Genomic DNA, 21,506 nt, shown 5'->3' on the forward strand with positions numbered 1-21,506 from the left:
AACTTTGAAAGCAACCAAAGAAAAATGTACATTACAAATAGAGAACACTGATTCCAGGTGTTTTGGACTTCTCAGAAATAAGGATGATCAGAAGACATTTGAACAGTATCTTTAAAGTGCTTTTTTAAAATCTCTGAATTTGTAACCAGTGAATTGTACCCATCAAATAAAAACATATCCATGGAAAAAGCTAAGAACTTGTTGCTCGTAAAGCTGCACCGTAATAAATGCTAAGAGAAACTGGTCTGGCTGAAAGAAAATGAGACTGGTGAAACACTGAACCTTGAGATAGGAATGCAGAGTTTGGGAAATGGTAAACATGGGTAAATATAAGTAATTATTTTCTCCTTTCTTTAAAATACATGTGACTGCATAAAAAAATAAAATAGCATTGTGGCACTTACAGCATTTGTGAGTGACTATAGATGACAATTCAAGCATAAATAACAGGTGCTGACACTGTAACCAGGTGCATATGTTTTAAGGAAGGTGTCACAGCACTAATTTTAAGTAGACAGTGAAAGGTTAATAGTGAAAACTAGTTCCTAGAGCAAGATTTAAAATTTATTACCAAGATACAGATAAAAGGTAGATAAATTAAGAATTAATTTCTTTTTTTAAAAATCATCTATCTAGAGAGGAAAGAGGATTGATAGAACATCACCAAGAAAGGGAAAAAAAAACAGAAAATGAACAGAAAACGAATAAAAATGAACAGAAAACAAATAGTAAAATAGAAAATCTAACTCTACTATATATTAACAGTAATACCATTAACTGTTAATGGACAAAACATTCCAATTAAAAGATCCAGAATACCAGAATGAATTTAAAAACATGATTCAAGGAGTTCCAAGATGGCAGAGTAGGAAGGGAGCTTACTGCTCTACCCAAGAGAAGATAGTTTAAAAGAAGTGGACAGAGTACAGCCTCAGGGAAGAGTTAGTCAGAAAACAGCAGAGGAGGGTCATGGTGGACCTATGTGGAGGGCATGGATGCCCACAACTCAGGACTCCAGCATCCGAGAGCCTACGCACCAGTGTTGGAAAGTGAGGTGAGACCAGACTGCAGCAGCCCAGCCATTGGTGCTAAGGCTGCAGGAAGAGCCTAGAGGGAAACTGGCTTGGAGTCCCATGGGGGATAGTGTACCTGCCAAACTAGAGGAGGAAAGAAAAAAGAGGGACATGTTTCTCCCTGATCACTTTACAACAGTGTCCTGTAACAAGCCCATAGAGCAGGCGCCATTTTGGACATACATAACAGCTGCATCAGCTCATGTCCAAGCCCAGCAACCAGCTGAGTGGGGACTCCTAATTCTGGTGGGGAGAACTAACAGGGACCTGGGAGCTCATGACTATGGGAGGCTTCTGTGCCAGGACTATGAAAAAACTGAGGCTGTGTGAGAGGACTCATGGTGTGGCTGGGACTTTGGGAAGTCACTGTGGGAGACTCCACATGCTCAGGGCTTCTTGGTTACCTGGTGAGGGACATAGCTATGGAATCTGAACTTACACTGAAGACTTTAAGATCCTTTGTGTGGTTCTTGGGGCAGAGCAGATGAATATTATACCTACTGGAGCTAGTGCTCAGGCACTGGTCTCTCTCCTTTTTTTTTTTTTAACTTTTATTTAATGGCCGGCGCCGTGGCTTAACAGGCTAATCCTCCGCCTTGCGGCACCGGCACACCAGGTTCTAGTCCCGGTCGGGGTGCCAGATTCTATCCCCGTTGCCCCTCTTCCAGGCCAGCTCTCTGCTATGGCTCGGGAGTGCAGTGGAGGATGGCCCAAGTGCTTGGGCCCTGCACCCGCATGGGAGACCAGGAGAAGCACCTGGCTCCTGCCTTCGGATCAGTGAGATGTGCCGACCGCAGCAGCCATTGGAGGGTGAACCAATGACAAAAAGGAAGACCTTTCTCTCTGTCTCTCTCTCTCTCACTATCCACTCTGCCTGTCAAAAAAAAAAAAAAACTTTTATTTAACAAATATAAATTTCCAAAGCACTGCTTATGGATGACAATGGCTTTTTCTGCCCCAAAACCTCCCTCCCACCCGCAACCCTCCAACTCCCACTCCTCCCATTCCATTCACATCGATTCATTTTTAATTCTTTATATACAGAAGATCAATTTAGTATATATTAAGTAAAGATTTCAACAGTTTGCACCCACACAGAAACACAAAGTATAAAGTACTGTTAGAGTACTAGTTATAGCATTAATTCACATTGTACAACACATTAAGGACAGAGATCCTACATAAGGAGTAAGTGCACAGTGACTCCTGTTGTTGACTTAACAAATTGACACTTTTGTTTATGGTGTCAGTAATCACCCTAGGATCTTGTCATGAGTTGCCAAGGCTGTGGAAGCCTTTTGAGTTTGCTGACTCCGATCTTATTTAGACAAGGTCATAGTCAAAGTGGAAGTTCTCTCCTCCCTTCAGAAAGGTACCTCCTTCTTTGATGGCCCCGTTCTTTCCACTGGGATCTCGCTCGCAGAGATCTTTCATTTAGGTGTTTTGTTTTTTTTTTTTTTTTTTTTTTTTTTTTTTTTTTTTTTTTTACCACAGTGTCTTGGCTTTCCATGCCTAAAATACTCTTATGGGCTCTTTAGCCAGATCTGAATGCCTTAAGGGCTGATTTTGAGGCCAGAGTGCTGTTTAGGACATCTGCCATTCTATGAGTCTGCTGTATATGCCGCTTCCCATGTAGGATCATTTTCTCCTTTTTAATTCTATCAGTTAGTATTAGCAGACACTAGTCTTGTTTATGTGATCCCTTTGACTCTTAATCTTATCATTATGATCAATTGTGAACTGAAATCGATCACTTGGACTAGTGAGATGGCATTGGTACATGCCACCTTGATGGGATTGTATTGGAATCCCCTTGCACGTTTCTAACTCTGCCATTTTGGGCAAGTCAGATTGAGCATGTCCCAAATTGTACATCTCCTCCTTCTCTTATTCCCACTCTTATATTTAACAGGGATAACTTTTCAGTTAAATTTAAACACTTAAGAATAATTGTGTGTTAATTACAGAGTTCAACCAATAGTGTTAAGTAGAACAAAAAAATACTATAAGGGATAAAGTACTAAGTTGTTCATCAACATTCAGGACAAGGGCTGATCAAGTCACTGTTTCTCATAGTGTCCATTTAACTTCAACAGGTTTCCTTTTTGGTGCTCAGTCAGTTGTCACCGATCAGGGAGAACATATGATAGTTGTCCCTCTGGGACTGGCTTATTTCACACAGCATGATGTGTTCCAGATTCCTCCATTTTGTTGCAAATGACCAGTTTAATTTTTTTTTTACTGCTGAATAGTATTCTATAGAGTACAAGTCCTATAATTTCTTATCCAGTCTACTGTTGATGGGCATTTAGGTTGATTCCAGGTCTTAGCTATTGTGAATTGAGCTGCAATACACATTAAGGTGCAGATGGCTTTTTTTGTTTTCCAATTTAATTTCCTTTGGGTAAATTCCAAGGAGTGGGATGGCTGAGTTGTATGGTAGGGTTATATTCAGGTTTCTGAGGAACGTCCAAACTGACTTCCATAGTGGCTTTACCAGTTTGAATTCCCACCAACAGTGGGTTAGTGTCCCTTTCTCCCCACATCCTTGCCAGCATCTGTTGTTGGTAGATTTCTGAATGTGAGCCATTCTAACCGGAGTGAGGTGAAACCTCATTGTGGTTTTGATTTGCATTTCCCTGATTGCTAGTGATCCTGAACATTTTTTCATGTGTTTGTAGGCCATTTGGATTTCCTCTTTTGAAAAATGTCTATTGAGGTCCTTGGCCCATCTCTTAAGTGGGTTGTTTGTTTTGTTGTTGTGGAGTTTCTTGATCTCTTTGTAGATTCTGGTTGTTAATCCTTTATCTGTTGCATAGTTTGCAAATATTTTTTCCCATTCTATTGGTTGCCTCTTAACTTTCCTGACTGTTTCTTTTGCAGTACAGAAACTTCTCAATTTGATGCAATCCCAATTGTTAATTTTGGCCTTGACTGCCTGTGTCTCCGGGTTCTTTTCCAAGAAGTCTTTGCCTGTGCCTATATCTCTCAGGGTTTCTCCAATGTTCTCTAATAATTTGATGGTGTCAGGTCATAGATTTAGATCTTTAATCCATGTTGAGTGGATTTTTGTGTAAGGTGTAAGTTAGGGGTCTTGCTTCATGCTTCTGCACATGGAAATCCAGTTTTCCCAGCACCATGTATTGAATAGACTGTCCTTGCTCCAGGAATTGGTTTTAGATCCTTGATCAAGTATAAGTTGGCTGTAGATGTTTGGATTGCTTTCTGGTGTTTCTATTCTGTTCCATTGGTCTATCCATCTGTTTCTGTACCAGTACCATGCTGTTTTGATTACAACTGCCCTGTAGTATGTCCTGAAATCTGGTATTGTGATGCCTCCAGCTTTGTTTTATTTGTACAAGATTGCTTTAGCTATTTGAGGTCTCCTGTGTCTTCATATGAATTTCACACTGGTGCTCAGCTGAGCAGAATAAACTTCCCTTCTGATTAAAAAAAAAAACAGGAAATTTACTGTGCTGAACCTGGGTGTGTCAACTGAGACATGTCCTTCACCCTGGATAACTGAACAGAGCTCTCTGGCCACACTCACTACAAGTCTCTATATATGCACTGAAAGCAGGCCCTCCGTCTATCTACAGAGTCATAGTACAAAGATAAAACTTGCCACAGCAAAAAAAAAAAAAAAAAAAAAGGAAACCAACAAATATCTCCTCAAATGCCAAACAACAAACACCAATTCAAGAAACAAGACTAAGGAAGACAATATGATGCCCTAAAAGAACACAACACTTCAATACTAGATTGTGAAGATGATGAGAAAGGAGAAATGCAAGAAATGGAATTCAAAAAATTGATCATAAAATTACATAGAAGTAATCAGAAGCAAACACATGAACTACTGAAATCCATACAGGATATGAATGAAAATTGCTCCCATGAAATTGAGATCTTAAAGAGAAATCCAAATGAAATGAAGAATTCAATAGAACAGATAAAAAATGCAGGAAAGCCTTCACAACAGAATCAGTGAAGCAGAGAAAGAATATTGGACTTAGAAGACAAAGCACAGGAAACTATTCAGTCAAATAAAAAATAACAAGAAATTAGAAAACTAAAAAACTGCTGGGAATCTGCAAGATATTATCAAATGACCCAACATGTGGGTTCTAGGAGTTCCTGAAGTTATGGAAAGAGAGAAAGGATTAGAAGGCCTTTTTATTGAAATAATAACAGGAAACTTCCCTAATTTGAAGAAACAAAGGGACATCCAAGTACAGGAGCACATAGAACCCCTAATAGACATGACCAGAAAAGATCTTTACCGCGACACATTGTAATCAAACTCACCACAATAAAACACAAAGAAAAGATTTTAAAATGTGCATGAGAGAGACGCCAGACAACTTTCAGAGGATCTCCAATTAGACTCAAAGCAGACTTCTCATCAGAAACCCTACAGGCTAGGGAAGAATGGAAGATATATTCCAAGTCTTAAGAGAAAAATCTGTCGGGGCTGGCGCTATGGCGTAGCGGGTAAAGGCGCTGCCTGCAGTGCCAGCATCCCATATGGGCACTGATTCGAGTCCCAACTGCTCCACTTCCAATCCAGCTCTCTGCTATGGCTTGAGAAAGCAATGAAAGATGGCCCAAGTCCTTGGGCCCCTATACCCATGTGGGAGATCAGGAAGAAGCCACTGGCTCCTGGCTTTGGATCAGCACATCTCCAGCATTGTGGGAATTGGGGAGTGAATCAGAGGATGGAAGACTTCTGTCTCTCTCTGCTCTATTTTTTTAAGATTTATTTATTTATTTGAAAGAGTTACACAGAGAGAGGAGAGGCAGAGAAACAAGCAGAAATTGAAAGAATTTGTCACCATCCATTCAGCCCTACAAAAGAAGCTTAAGGATGTGCTGCACACAGAAACATGGTCATCACTACAAAAGAAGTTAAAGGAAGAAGATCTCTCAGTAAAAGTTCAAAGAAAGTTCAAAGTAAAAAATAGGAATATTTTTGGAAAAATGGCAGGGCAAACTTGTTACTTATCAATAGTCACCTTGAATGTAAATGGCCTAAACTCTAGAGTTAAAAGATACAGACTGGCTAAATGGATTAAAAAAGAAAACCCATCTATTTTCTGCCTAAAAGAAGCACATCTCACCAGCAAAGATGCACACAGACTGTAAGATAATGGATGGAAAAAGATATTCCATGTCATCAGAAACCAAAAAAGAGCTGGGGTAGCCATTCTAATGTCAGATAAAATATACTTTAACACAAAAACTGTTAAAAGAGACAAAGAAAGGCACCATGTAATGATTAAGGAATCAATTCCACAGGAAGATGTGACTATTATAAATGTATATCACCTAATTACATGGCACCTGGCAATTTAAATGACATGTTAAGGTATCTAAAGGAAGACATAGACTCCAGTACAATAGTAATGGGGGACTTTAATATCCTACTTTTAGCACTGGACAGATCAACCAGATAGAAAATCAGCAAGGAAATAGAGATAATTGACACTGTAGATCACATGGACCTAATAAATATCTGCAGAACTTTTCATCCTACAGTTGCAGAATATATATTCTTCTCAGCAGTGCATGGAACTTTCTCTAGGATTGACCACAAACTAGACCATAAAGCAAGTCTTAGCAAATTAAAAAACAAAAAAAAACCAAAATCATACCATGCATCTTCTCAGACCACAATGGAGTGAAGCTGGAAATCAGCAAACAAGGAATTTCTAGAACATATGCAAACACATGGAGACTGAACAGTGTGCTCCTGAATGAACAGTGGGTTATAGAAGAAATCAAAAAATATCTGGAAACAAATGAAGATGACAACACAACATATCAACACCTATGGAATATAGCAAAAGCAGTGTTGAGTAAAGTTTATAGCATTATTGCCTATATCAAGAAAATGGAAAGGCACCAAAAAAATTAGCCATCAATACATCTCAAGGATCTAGAAAAACAACAGCAAACCAAACCCAAAACTAGTAGGAGAGAAGAAATAATTAAGATTAGAGAAGAAATCAACAAAATGGAATAAAAAAATACAAAAGATCAGCAAAATGAAGAGCTGTTTTTTGAAAAAATCAACAAAAGTGGCACACCACTGGCTCAACTAACCAATAAAAGAGAGAGAAGACCGAAACCATTAAAATTAGAGATGAAAAAGGAAATGTAGCCAGCGCCACGGCTCACTAGGCTAATCCTCTGCCTTGCGGTGCCGGCACACCGGGTTCTGTCCCGGTTGCCCTTCTTCCAATCCAGCTCTCTGCTATGGCCAGGGAGTGCAGTGGAGGATGGCCCAAGTCCTTGGGCCCTGCACCCCATGGGAGACCAGGAGAAGCACCTGGCTCCTGCCATCAGATCAGCGTGGTGTGCCGGTCGCAGCGTGCCAGCTGCGGCAGCCATTGGAGGGTGAACCAATGGCAAAAAGAAAGACCTTTCTCTCTGTCTCTCTCTCTCTCTCTCACTATCCACTCTGCCTGTCAAAAAAGAAAAAAGGAAAAGGAAATGTAACAACAGACACCAAAGAAAGAAAAAGAATCATCAGAATCATCAGAAATTACTACAAAGAGCTTTATGCCAACAAATGGAAACCTAGAAGAAGTGGATAGATTCATGGACACATACAGCCTACTTAAGTTGAGCCATAAAGACATAGGAGACCTAAACTGATGGAAATTAAATCAGTAATAAAGGCTCTCCCCACAAAGAAAAGCCCATGCCTGGATTGTTTCATTGCTGAATTCTACCAGACATTCAAATAACAACTAACTCCAATTCTTCTCAAGTTATTCAAAACAATTGAAATGGAGGGGATCCTTCCAAATTATTTCTATGAAGCCAGCAACACCTTAATTCCTAAATCTGAAAAAGATGCAACAAAGAAAATTACAGACCAATTTCCCTGATGAACATAGATGCAAAAATCCTCAACAAAACTCTAGCCAATCGAATCCAACAACACATCATTAAGATCATCCACCCAGACTAAGTGGGATTTATCCCTGGTATGCAGGGATGGTTCAACATGCATGAATCAATCAGTGTGATACATCACATTAACAAACTGCAGAACAAAAACCATATGGTTATCTCAATAGATGCAGTGAAAGCATTTGGTAAAACACAACACCTTTTCATAATGAAAACTCTAAACAAATTGGGTAAAGAGGGAACATTCCTCAATATAATCAAAGAAATTTATGAAAAACCCATGGCCAGCATCATATTGAATGGGGAAAAGTTGAAAGCATTCCCATTGAGATCCGATATTAGACAGGGCTGCCCACTCTTACCATTGCTATTCAATATAGTCTTGGAAGTTAGCCAGAGCTATTAGGCAAGAAAAGGAATTCAAAGGGATACAAATTGGGAAGGAGGAAGTCAGACTATCTCTATTTGCAGATGACATGATTCTATATATAGGGGATCCAAAAGACTCCACTAAGAAATTATTAGAACACATAGAAGAGTTTGGTAAAGTAGCAGGATATAAAGTCAGTACACAAAAATCAATAGCCTTTGTATATGCAAACAATGCCAAGGCTGAGATTGAGCTTATAAGATCAATACCATTCACAATAGCTACAAAAAATCAAATACCTTGGAATAAACTTAACCTAGAATGTCAAAGATCTCTACTATGAGAATTACAAAACATTAAAAAAAAGAAATAGAACAAGATACAAAAAAATGGAAAAATCTTCCATGTTCATGGATTGGAAGAATTAGTATCATCAAAATGTCCATTCTTCTGAAAGCAATTTATGGATTCAATGAGATACAATCAAAATACCGAATACATCCTTCTCAAATATAGAAAAAATGATTCTAAAATGCATATGGTAACACAGGAGATCTTGAATAGCTAAAGCCATCTTGTACAACAAAAACAAAGCTGGAGGCATCACAATACCAGATTTCAAGACATACTACCAGGCAGTTATAATCAAAACAGCCTGGTGCTGATACAAAAATAGATTGATAGACCAATGGAATAGAAACACAAGGAATCAATCCAAACATCTACAACCAATTTGCATTTGACCAAGGAGCTAAAACCAACCTCTGGAGCAAGGACAGTCGCTTCAACAAATAGTGTTGGGATAACTGGATATCCACATGCAGGACTATAAAGCAAGAACCATACCTTATACCTTACACAAAAATCTACTCAAAATGGATTAAAGATCTAAATCTATGACCCGACACCATCAAATTATTAGAGGACATCGTAGAAACCCTGCAAGATATTGGCACAGGCAAAGACTTTTTGGAAAAGACCCCAGAGGCACACACAGGCAGCCAAAGCCAAAATTAACAAATGGGATTATATCAAATTGAGAAGTATCTGTATAGCAAAAGAAGCACTCAATGAAATTGAAGAGGCAGCCGATAGAATGGGAGAAATTATTTGCAAACTATGCAGTTGATACAGGGTTAATAACCAGAATATACAGAGATCAAGAAACTCCACAACAACAAAACAAACAACCCAGTTAAGAGAGGGACCAAGGACTTAAACAGACATTTTTCTCTTTTTTTAAATTTTTTTATTTGACAGATAGAGTTAGTGAGAGTGAGAGACAGAGAGAAAGGTCTTCCCTCCTTTAGTTCACCCCCCAAATGGCCCTATGGCCGGAGCTATGCCGATCCAAAGGCAGGAGCCAGGTGCTTCCTCCTGGTCTCTTCCTGCACCTGGTCATGCAGGTGCAGGGGCCCAAGCACTTGGGCCATCCTCCACTGCCTTCCTGGGCCACAGCAGAGAGCTGGACTGGGAGAGGAGCAACTGGGACTAGAACCCGGTGCCCACATGGGATGCCAGTGCCACAGGCAGAGGATTAACCAAGTGAGCCATGGCACCGGCAACCAGACTTTTTTTTTTTTTTTTGACATGCAGAGTTAGACAGAGAGAGACAGAGAGAGAGAGAGTTATAGACAGAGAAAGACAGAAAGGTCTTCCTTCTGTTGGTTCACTCCCCTAATGGCTGATATGGCCGGCGCTCTGCTGATCCGAAGCCAGGAGCTGGGTGCTTCCTCCCAGTCTCCCATGCAGTTGCAGGGGCCCAAACGCTTGGGTCATCCTCCACTGCCCTCCTGGGCCACAGCAGAGAGCTGGACTGGAAGAGGAGCAACTGGGACTAGTACCCAATGCCCCAACCGGGACTAGAACCCAGGGTGCTGGCACCGCAGGCAGAGAATTAGCCAATTGAGCCATGGTGCCAGCCCCCAGACATTTTTCAAAAGAGGAAATCCAAATGGTCAACAGACACATGAAAAAATGTTCAGGATCACTAGCTGTCAGGGAATGGCAAATCAAAACCACAATTAAGTTTTACCTCACCCCATTTAGAATGGCTTTCATACAGAAATCAACAAACAACAAATACTGGAGAGGATGTGGGGAAAAAGGTACCTTAATCCACTGTTGGTGGGAATGTAAACTGGAAAAACCACTATGGAAAGAAAGATAGTATGGAGATATCTCAAAAACCTGAATATAGACCTACGTTTTGACCCAGCTATCCCATTCCTAGGAATTTAACCAAAGGAAATGGTATCAGTAAACAAAAGGGTTAACTGTACCTCCACGTTTATTGCAGCTCAATTCACAATAGCTGAGACATGGAATCAACCTAAATGCCCATTAACTGAAAACTGAATAAAGAAATTATGGGAAATGTACACTATGGAATACTACACAGCTGTAAAAAAAAAGGAAATGCAGTCATTTGCAACAAAAATGGATGAAACTGGAAACACCATACTTAGGGAAATAAGCGTGGCTGAAAGGGACAAATATCATATGTTCTCCCTGATCTGTGAGCAACTAAAATGAAATCTGTGTGAGTAAAATTGACACTTTGAAAAGGGATGATTTGAGCTGCCCTTGTCTTAACTGTCAAGGAACAGTTTTTGTTTTTTTGTTTTTTGTTTTTCTTTATACTATTTGTTGAACTCAATGTCAATTGAAAATAGATCTCAGGGGTCGGCGCCATGGCGTAGTGGGTAAAGCCGCTGCCTGCAGTTCCGGCATCCCATATGGGTGCCAGTTCTAGTCCCAGCTGCTCCACTTCTGATCCAGCTCTCTGCTGTGGCCTAGGAAAGCAGTGGAGGATGGCCCAAGTCTTTGGGCCCCTGCACCTGTGTGGGAGACCTGGAAGAAGCTCCTGGCTCCTAACTTCAGATCAGCGCAGCTCTGACCATTGCGACCAATTGGGGAGTGAACCAGTGGATGGAAGACCTCTCTTTCTGCATCTCCTTCTCTCTCTATGTAACTCTGAATTTCAAGTAAAAAATAAATCTTTGAAAAAACAGAAAAAATACATCTTAGTAAAAAATAAGAGTGGGAATAAAAGAGGGTGGAGGAAGTTTGTAACTGTAAAGCTGTGTAGTTCTGCATACTTTCCTACAGATTACTTCTAAGGGTACAGTTTAAAAGCTTGTCATAGGACTCTTAAATCTCATTAAGCGTGGCAGTAAAAATGCCATCTTAATTGTTAAAGTGATCATATTATGTGTTAAAGTGAATATATAGATAGTAATAAGTGGTAAAGTGATCATATAAATAGGATCAAGTGTGTGGTAATAATAATAGTATTATAAAGGAGAGAATATTCCAACATAGGGAGCAGTCCACACAGCAGACTCATAGATTGACAATCATTTTAAGTAACACTCTGACCTCAGAATCAGCCCTTAAGGCTTCCTGGTCTGGCTGAAAATCCAGTGAGAGCATTTCAGGCATGGAAAGCCAAGATAATGTGGCAAAAAATGTTCTACATGAAAGATCTCTGTGAGAAAGTGGAAAGAATTGGAAAGAAGGGGCCATCAAAGAAGGATGTACTTTGTTCTAAAGGGAGGAGAGAACTTCTACTTTGCTTATGGCCTTGTCCAAATACTGAAGGAGTTCATGGACTCAAAAGGCTTCCATAGCCTAGGCAACTCATGTCAAGAGCCTCAGGTGGTCACTGACGTCATACATAAGAGTGTTAATTATTCAATTAGCAACAGGAGTCACTGTGCACTAACTCCCCATGCAGGACCTCTGTCCTCAATGAGTTGTTTTATGAGAGGTAACTGTAAAACTAGTTCTCAGTTTTTTTGGTGTGTGTGTGTGTGCATGCACACAAATTGTTGAAATCTTAGTATAGAGTTGGTCTTCTGCTTACAAAGTTAATTAAAAATGAATCTTAATGGAGAATGGGACTGGCAGGGGTAGAAGGAGGAGGAGGAGGGGTGAGAGTGTGGATGAAAGGGCAGATATGGTGGGAATAATAACTATATTCCTAAAGTTGTACTTTTGAAATTTGTATTCGTTTAAAAATAAATTTTAAAAATGTTAAAAATGATTCAAACAAATACCTTCTATAAGAAGCATACTTTTAAATGACACAAATAGTTTGAAAGTAATTAGATGTGAAATAGATATGTAATCAAACAGTAAGGACAGAGTGGCTGTGTTAATAGAAGACACATAGACTTAAAGACAACGGATGGCCAGAGATAATCTGGTGAGGGTGAGGGTTAAGGTTGGCGTTAGGGTTGGAGTTGGAGTTGGAATTAAGGTGAGGGTTAGGGTTGGAGTTGAGGTTGGGGTGAGGGTTGGAGTAGGGGTTAGGATGAGCATTGTTGTTGGGTTTGGGGTAAGGGAGAGGGTTGGGGTTATGGTGGGGTTAATGTTAGGGTGAGGGTTGGATTTGGGGTGAGGGTTGGGGTTAGGGTTAGAGTGAAGGTTGGCAATGGAGTGAGGGTGAGGGTTGAGGTTAGGTTGGGGTGAGGGTTGGGGTTGGGTTGGGGTGAGGGTAAGGGTTGGGGTGAGCGTGAGGATTGGGGTTAGGGTTGGGGTTGGGGTTGGAGTCAATATTACGGTTAGAATGAGGGTTGGGGTTGTGGTTGGAGTTAATGTTAGGGTTAGGGTAAGGGTTGGAGTTGGGTGGAAGGTGAAGATTAGGGTCAGGGTTAGGGTGAGGGTTGGGGTTGGGTGGAGGGTGAGGGTTAGGGTTATGGTTACAGTTAGAGTCTCTCCAGGGATAGGGTTTCCCATGCCCACACCATCCTAATCAGCTTCTGCCTGACACCTTATTTTACTTCAGTCTTTTTTCCTTTGTGGAGCTCTAAGTCCAAGTGAGGTTAGGGCAGTAAAGGAAGCTTCTTTCCTTGCTGGACATGGTGTCAGTGACTGTCAGGACAGCCTGATAATGGCCGTGTCCTGTGGGTAAATTGTAAAGGGGAGAAGGATGGAGAAATTATTCCCCCAGTAACAAATGGTTGATTGCTTATATCATTTCTAATGACTTATTCTTTGTAAAGTAAAAGATGTTTAGGGAATTTCTACATGGATTTTTGGACTGTTTCTCCCACGAATAAGCAGTTTTATCTGAGACTATTTCAGAACCCCAAATTAAAAAGTATTGAGCAAGAATTTGTACTCCAAAAAAGGCAAGAGAAAAGCAAGTTCAATAACAGGATTTTATTTTTCTTTCTTGGCTAGAAAAGCCAGAACGAGTGGTGTGCTGCTCCGGTTCACTTGTTCAGCCCCTGGATAAACAGAAGACCCCCTTTCCACTTGGGTAGCCATTCACAGATATGGTCTTGTGTTTCCTTAACCACAGGAACTCAGAGGGAGAGGAGCACCTGCACACGCGGACCCTGCGGCTGCCATTCACCTTCATCACAGGTGAGGCCATCCTGTATGAGAGCAGTCTCCCAAATGCCCTGACTGCCCTCCCAGCCAGGAGGAGGACTAGGGCAAGGAAGTGTTCGCCAACTGTCCAGGTGTGTCCAGGCTCTCTCCTTGGAGCCACGACGGAGCAAGACGAATCCATGCACTTGTCCTGCATTAACCAAGCTCCTCAAAGCTCATCCTTGGAGAGGCAGGGGTCTGATGGCAGACATGAGGACAAGGAAGCCAAAGTGGAGGAAGAGGGCAGCTCCCTCCTGACCCTCATCGATACCCTGCTTGGGAAGGACAGGGAAGAACAGCCTGACCTCTGCTCTACCCTCCAGCACCTGGGGGTCACCGACTTCAACCAGCATTTGTGGGAAGAAAACCTTCTCAGAGCTGACTTGGATCCTGCAGGGACCAGTCTGGGGTGGGGCTGCCTCAAGGAGAAGGAAGCCCTTTTTCATGACCCTGGGAATGTGAGCCCGCCACCACCAACCAGCATGTCTTCGCAGACCCTGAAGCCCCCATTTTCTCAGAGTTCAGGCCAGCTAGCCACAGAAGTGACTCCAACACAGAATCTGGCCACAGTGCCCAATTCTGTTCAAGCACTTCCCCATCATTCTGTCACCACTGGTCCCACTCACCCTGGCCCCACAATCCAGAGGCCCCTCCAGAGTCCTCCTCAGTGGGGGCCTTGGCATAGCCAGGCAGCACCTGTAACCATCAGGGTATGCCAGAAATCAACAATATGTGACAGCTCACTGCCTGAGACCTGTAGCCCCAGACAGATGGCCCAGGTGCTTCAGCCAAGCTGCATACCTTCACTCTCTTCAGGAGAAAATGTCCATGGTCACCTGGCTCAGACAGGCCCTGGTGTTCTGGATTTTTACAAAGAATCTATTCCCTGGATTGCACCCCACACTAGTCAATGTCAGGAGCCCTTGAGCACTTCAGACCTCACCTGTATCAGACCATGTGGCATCCACTCCTTGGACAGCATTTGGGATTGCCCTATCCAAGTCCCTCCAGATATGGTCCCTATGGAAATGGCAGCAGGGCAGAACCAACCTGATCCTTTCAGCCACCTGAGGGTGGTCAGCCCGTGCCTTCCAAGGGCTGAGCTAGATAGTGGCTCTCCTCCCAGTGGGTATAGGAATCAGCCCCTATCTGTGCACACAGCAGCAGAGGAGACAACAGGAAGTCAGGAGTACCCACCCCATTCCCTGGGGATGAGGCAGCTTCCCAGGGCCCCTGCCTGTCCTTCTCAGGCACAACCACATGGACCCTCAGCTACACAGGGATTCTATAGTCCAAGACCTGGCCCTGCCACCAAGCAGCAGCAGTGGGTGCAGGTAGAACTGACCCAGGAGCTCTGTGGGCAGGTGAGTAAAGGGGTTACAGATGTCCAGCTCCCACCTGGCTGCCTGAGAGACTCCACTGCCCAAGCCCCTCAGCCAATTCCCTTCCCCTCCCCTGACTCCAACAGTGGCTCTCCCAACACAGGTGGTGGCTGTCACAGTGCCCAGCAGAGCCTGTATGACAGACCAAAGATAGGCCATGGGGGCCACCAGTCTGACCCTGCCCTCCCAGCCCTACCCAGCCATTCATATCCATGCAGGGCATCCAACTCCATGTAGGTGCTGGCAGGTGGAGTTCCAGAGCCCTCAGGGAGGAATGTTCCACCACACCAACCAAGTGCATAGCTGCCAACAAATCTGGATATGTCAGGGCCTCTGCCCAGCCTGCCAGTGTAGGAAAGGATGATGGAGCTGGCCAGCTAGACCTGGGCTTAAGTAAGTGCTGTGGGGCTCCAACAGGGACACGTGGAGGGAATGCAGCAGATCACTGTCACTGCTGGTCTCCTGAAGCCAGGGATTCCTGCTAGGAGGAGTCTGGTCATGACCTGATAGACTCAGCAGCTACCCTCTCCCACATTATTGCCTACTGGGCCTTAACTGAGCCATTTTGACACCTCTGTGTAATTTAGCTCAGCTTTGGGCCCCCAGAGCTTTAATCTGTCATAGGAATGTGAATTCAGCATCCATTTCTACCCCTTCCAACCCTGCCCTGCCTCGCCTCATCTTGCATCACCACTTCTTCTGCCTTAGCAGCTTCCTGAGTAAGCACTTCTCATTGACCAGGTGCTATCAGGGCTCAAGTTCCCCCATACACGTGAAGTCTTCAGGCAACCCCGACTGTCTCCCTTAAATGCAGCTTTTGGTGGAAATCACAGAATCCCCTGCCACCTACAGAGTTCTGGATGAAGTAGGTTTTCATATGGCAGGGATGCCCTCAGAGCTAAGCAGGAATGCAGGGCTGTTTTCCTGAATCCCCCTAACAGTGCCCCCCATGCTGGTAGCCATGTTCTGAGGCCTGTCGCACACTGCTGGGTTTTTGCCCCTTTACTGTTATCTTCCAGCCTGGAGATCCATGCATTCCTCACCCCAATGCTTTGTTTTCCATCTACTACAAGACTGTACGTTCAAAAGACCTGTTAGACTTAACTGAAACCAAAGTAAATAGATTCCTAATTGAATTCCTCAAAATTTCTTTTAAAGAAAAGATTTATTTATTTGTTTGAAAGACAGAGTAACAGAGCAAGAGAGGGAGAGACAGAGAAATCTTCTATCCACTGGTTCACTCCCCAAATGGCCACAACAACTGATTGAGGCTGGGCCAGGCCGAAGCCAGGACCATCCAGATCTCCCATGTGAGTACAGGGACCCAAGTACTTGGGCCATCTTCCACTGATTTCCCAGGTGCATTAGCAGGGAGCTGGATCAAAAGTGGAGGAGTTGAGACTCAAACAGTGCCCTCACAGGGTGCCAGACTCACAGGCAGTGGCTTAACATGCTATGCCACACTAGCCTCATAAAGCTTCCCAAAATTTCATCTTTTATCAGCAAGTATCAATGTTAGAGTCTTTGAACTATCCCTTTTCCTCTCCTTTGGGTAATTATGGTCTCAATGTTTTCCATAACAGCAGTGTTACCAAAACAAAGTGCACAGCACCATGGCACTCAGTTACAGACCCACAAGGAAAGATACTTTCATCCAGATTCTGACTTAGGAAGAGTGTCATGTTTTACACCCATGTCTGTGGAGGTGCTTTGAGGCCTTAACTGCTGTCAGTTTCCCTCAGAATTGAAGTATCTTAAGCTTTAAGGTTTCTGGGTAAATATTTAACCTTCTTCTAAGTGTATAGTTACATTTATGTGAAAGTGTAATCACTAGATCCCAAATATATGCTTTTCAACTTCTTTTAACTCAGTGCACTTTATGCTCAAGGAGAAATAATCAGAATGATCTTTTCTTTAAAAACAATGAGATCATAGGAAAGTGACATAAGGAGCATAACACCATCCACACGTTCTCATGTCCACCTGGAAGGGGTCCCGGAAACATGTCATTTGGCAGCCACATGTTCAGACTCATACTGAGGCTCCACACCAGACAGTTATGGGTGCATGAGGCCTCCTGTTCACAATGAAGATCACCCAGATGCCCAGGGCAGAGGTCACTGGACACGTTGATTCTTACACCACAGTGAGATGCTGATGGATGCAGGAGAAGGGGTGAGTGGTCCTTTGGGGCTCATCTTCAGCCAGTATCCAATCTGAGAAAAAGGCAGAGGGATGTTGTTGCTTGGAGGATCCAGAAAATAGTATGCCCTTGAGAAATGGTACATGGGGCCTCAGTCTCACAGTAGCGTGAAAGAAAAGAGGTTGGTGAAGTTCTGAGAACCACCGTCAGCCACCTTATGTAAAGGACTCAGAATCGGCTTTCAGCCCCACTTCCTTCCTAACATGACAGAACCGGGAACTCTGTTTAGGAGCTAAAATGGACTCTGGATGCCATCAAGTATGGCATGGAGACAGGCAAGACCTGTTGACTGGGCCCACCTCACCCACTCAAGAGTATCACCAAAGCCAGGCACATAGGAGATGCATAGTGAGTATTTGTTCTATGTGTGAATGAGCAAATAAATGAATAAGGAAGCCACAGAATTAATGCACAGAAGACAGAAGGATTTGCCCAGTGCAGACCCCAGCTGGAGGACTCTTCCAATGCCCTCTTTCCACTTGCTGGAAATTGCTGACCTGTGCATTGTGGAGAAGAAAACCATTTGTGCTCATCTTTCAGCAGAATCCAAGATCTGTTGGTTGGTGATGTTTTTTATGAGTGGAAGTCTGCCACCTTGGACCCTTAAGCCCAAAATGCTGAGACATCTGAAGCCATATAGTGTGACAAAGAGGAGTGAAAGACAAAATGTTCATCAACAAATGCTTTAGTTTCTCTCAGACCAAGAAGTGCAGCCTTCCATGGCAGAGTGGAGTGAGACCCTCTAGCCTCATGCAGAAGCTGAACATGGGAGTGCTTTTTATGTCTTTCTGTGCCCTCCTCTGTGTCCAAAGAAAAGTGTTTACTGACATGAATAGTGCATGTGCCTGAACACCCTGAAGCCAGTCGATGTGAAGAGCTTTCCTTCTATGGTATTTTCTGGTCACAAACTGTCTAAAACTGCTCAAGTGCTTGTATGTGAAGGGCACATGCATTACATGCTTGTAACAATATGCACATCACATTTCTCCATGTTACTTGGTTATCCCTGTTAAACACTGATAATCAACACACAATCCACAGAACATGTCTGATGTTTCATATTGCAGAATAGCAAATCACCTTCAAAATTAGTAGATTAAAGCAACACTTACTGTTTGTTCATGATTCTACAATATGGACTGGAATCAGCTGGGTGGTTCTTCTGCTGGGCTTATGTGGTCATTCATGTGGCTGCAACCATTTGACAATTCAGCTGGGGCTGGGTATGGCTTCACTAGCATGTCTAGCAATTTGATGGTGTCAGCCGGGTTCCTCAGTTCCTCTCCTGTGGCCTCTCCAACAGGAGACCCAGGATCTTTTTATGGTGACATGCTCTGAGAAGGAAAGCTGTGGTATGCAGCTGCTTAGCAAGCCTCTGGACAGGTAACCCCCACTGGTCATCCCAAGTCACTTGCCCAAGACCAAATTCAAAGTCTAGGGCAGTACACAGGAATGTAAATAAGGCAGGTGGACTTCATTGAGACCCATTAACAGGTGTACCCGACCAGCAATGCAGTTAGGAGCAGTCATCTCCAGCCATCAGATGAGTTGGTGTCTCAAACCCATTTGAGCATGGATTGTTTGGAACTCACCCCAGGTAATGTCTTACAGGCACAAGCCTACAAGAGTCTATTTAACACACCTTGTGGCTGTGCTGTTCCTCCAATTCAGGAACCAGGAGGAGAACAAGAAAGGGAGAGAGGCTCTGTCCTGTGTTTCGCTGTGGCTGAGCTTGGGCACAGATCTCTGTGCACACACCCCAGCACCTCTACCCCTTTCTTTCTTCAGAGCACAAGGCCCCTCCCATTGCCCCAACCAGTGCCAGAACCTTGCTCAGTCTCCTCACTCCCCTATTGACATCTGGGTAAGAAGTCAGGAGGCAAAAGGACACTAGGTGGGTGTCAAAGTTTATGAAGTGCACAAAGGTATGAAAGGCTGTGGGCCCTCAGCCTTTCCCAAAATGCTTACATGTTTAAGAGGGTATTGATTCATTGACATTATTCCCAGGCCCTTTCCAAAACAAAACTGAATGGGAGTCTGTCTTGTGATGCAGAAGACACTGACTATAACCCAGCTTCCTTGAGAGATTCTGCTTCTCCCAGGCTCTCATTTTAGTGGTCTGCTGTATATGGCCTGGATGGGTCCTGCAAGACCCCAGCCCTTGTGGCAGCCAATAGTCTACAGGCCACTGCACCCAGAGTCAGGCTCCTTCCAACCTCAGGACCTGAGAGATTACTTGCAGGTCACTCAGAGTTCATGGTCCATGAAAATGCCCTACATGCCCTATGTAATTTGCTTGGATGTGGAGATTCTTATGGCCAAAACCCAGGTGGACAACCCCCTGGCCACTGGCAGTGCTCATCCCCATGTCCTTCACTCCTCAACAACCCTATGAGATGGATGAAGAAGACTCACTTTGATGAAACCAAGGCCAGGCCCATGGAGCTGGTCTTCATACCTCTTCTCAAACACTGCCCCTTAGAACCAATTCTGCTCTCGGGGTATGAGGAATGAGTTACTTGGCCCAGGCAGACTTCCCGAGGGTGGGTGCTGTGACAGAGTGGCCTTAGTGGGCCTGCTGCTGGGCAGGGATCCCTGGATCTCTGCCTACCATTCCCTAAGGTTACCTCTGGCCAGGGTACTGAAGACCTTGGGAAAAGTGACAGACAGCCACATTCTGGGTTAACCAGGGTGTCAGGCCTTGGGCAGAGCAGACTTACGCCAGATCTGTCCCCTGCCAGTCCTTCAACTTCTCTCTCCTCAGAGGTGAGCCTCAACCTTTGCCATTAGCCGGGTGATGGCTTCACCATGCCCAGGACTGTGGAGATGATGTGGATATTCTGTTTTCTTGAGCCACCTGATGACTCTCTGAAGGAGGTACATTATTGTCTTCAATTTACAAGTGGGAAAACTGAGGTAGGGTGAGGTGGAGCCACTCACTGAAGGCAGAGCCCAGACTTCAGTCAGGAAGTCCGGAGCACTCAGGAGCTTGAGGTGCCAGTCCTGGGGTCATCAGGAGAGGGGTCTAAGACGCTTGGGGTTGTTGAGAGGTGTGTGATGAATCTGAAAAAGCTGGCTTTGGGGGACCTTGGAGATTCTCTGCCAAGAAAGGAGAGGGGCCGAAGCAGAGGACCTGGACAGAGTGGGTTATTATGAGGGACGTGGAGAGTGGGGCTCAGCCCTGCACATGGAGGGGACTCCAAATGGCCACGGAGATGAGCCCTAAGCTGGAGGAGCCCATGCTGTGGAGCCAGGCAAGGTGGAAGGCAGTGGTCTCTGGACAGCAGGCAGTGGGCAGTTTCTTTCTCTCTGACATCACTGTAGTTCCCAAGTGATCTAGAGAAGCATGTCTGATTGCATAATGGGAAATTTTTGACTTAAGGTAAAAATCATAAAGTAGTTCTCCACCAACACACAAATGTTCTCCTTTCTAGATGCTGAATTCTCCAACAGCCTCTGCCTCACACTAGGACAACCTTCTGGGCCCAGCAGCCTGTACTTGTGTGCTTTTGGCAAAGGAGGTTTCACTCGATGAGAATTGCTGAACACCCCTGCTGCTCCCCGCTAAGCTCCATGACTCAAATTTTGTTGCTCCATTCAAGGGAATTCTGGTGATGAAAATGGAATCTGAAAGAGGTCCAATAACCTTGTCCGTTTTTATGGCTCTGTTGTGTGTATTCTGTGAGACCAACTCCCTCTGCTTGTACATAAAATGACACTCTTGTTACTCAGCAGGTGACGTGGAGAAGCTGTTGAGAAGAAAACTGTGGTGGGCTATCTAAACTGTTTACAAGGCATGCCTTTCAAAAGTTAAAGAGGTTCTTCCAGTTTTCCTTACAGATCTGCATGTCTACTTAGAATAGTGTCTTTAAAGATTCAGATTTATTAATTTGAGTCACAGGTATTTTTTGCTGTCAACCAAAAGTCCATTGAGTGCAGTGGGGGCCACTGTGTTTGAACCACTCTGTAGGCGCCAGGTTTGCCCGGCTACAGAGTCACCCTGTCTCTACCGCCTCCTGAAAATCACTATTTTCATTAGTTTCAGGTTTATATAGTTGTAGATTTTTCCTTTAAAAAACAAACAACAACATAGTAATGCTACTATATTTTCTTTTCTTACTTCCACAAAAAGTAACACAGTTATATACTCTCTTGCACCTGAGCCTCCTCCTGCC

At 43.7% G+C, this 21,506-nt stretch overlaps 1 protein-coding gene across 1 annotated transcript in view; it reads left to right on the forward strand.

The window, feature by feature from the left end:
* The window catches only part of LOC133777327 (aryl hydrocarbon receptor-like), a 57,039-nt gene extending 36,173 nt beyond the window's left edge, over positions 1–20,866 (forward strand). The window contains exons 12-13 of the mRNA XM_062216860.1: positions 13,676–13,740; positions 20,766–20,866. Coding sequence (XP_062072844.1) covers positions 13,676–13,740; positions 20,766–20,866 — 166 coding nt within the window. The remainder of the gene's footprint in view (positions 1–13,675; positions 13,741–20,765) is intronic.
* Positions 20,867–21,506: the final 640 nt, after the last annotated feature.

This window comes from Lepus europaeus, chromosome 2 (assembly GCF_033115175.1).
Source record: "Lepus europaeus isolate LE1 chromosome 2, mLepTim1.pri, whole genome shotgun sequence".
Taxonomy (NCBI): domain Eukaryota; kingdom Metazoa; phylum Chordata; class Mammalia; order Lagomorpha; family Leporidae; genus Lepus; species Lepus europaeus.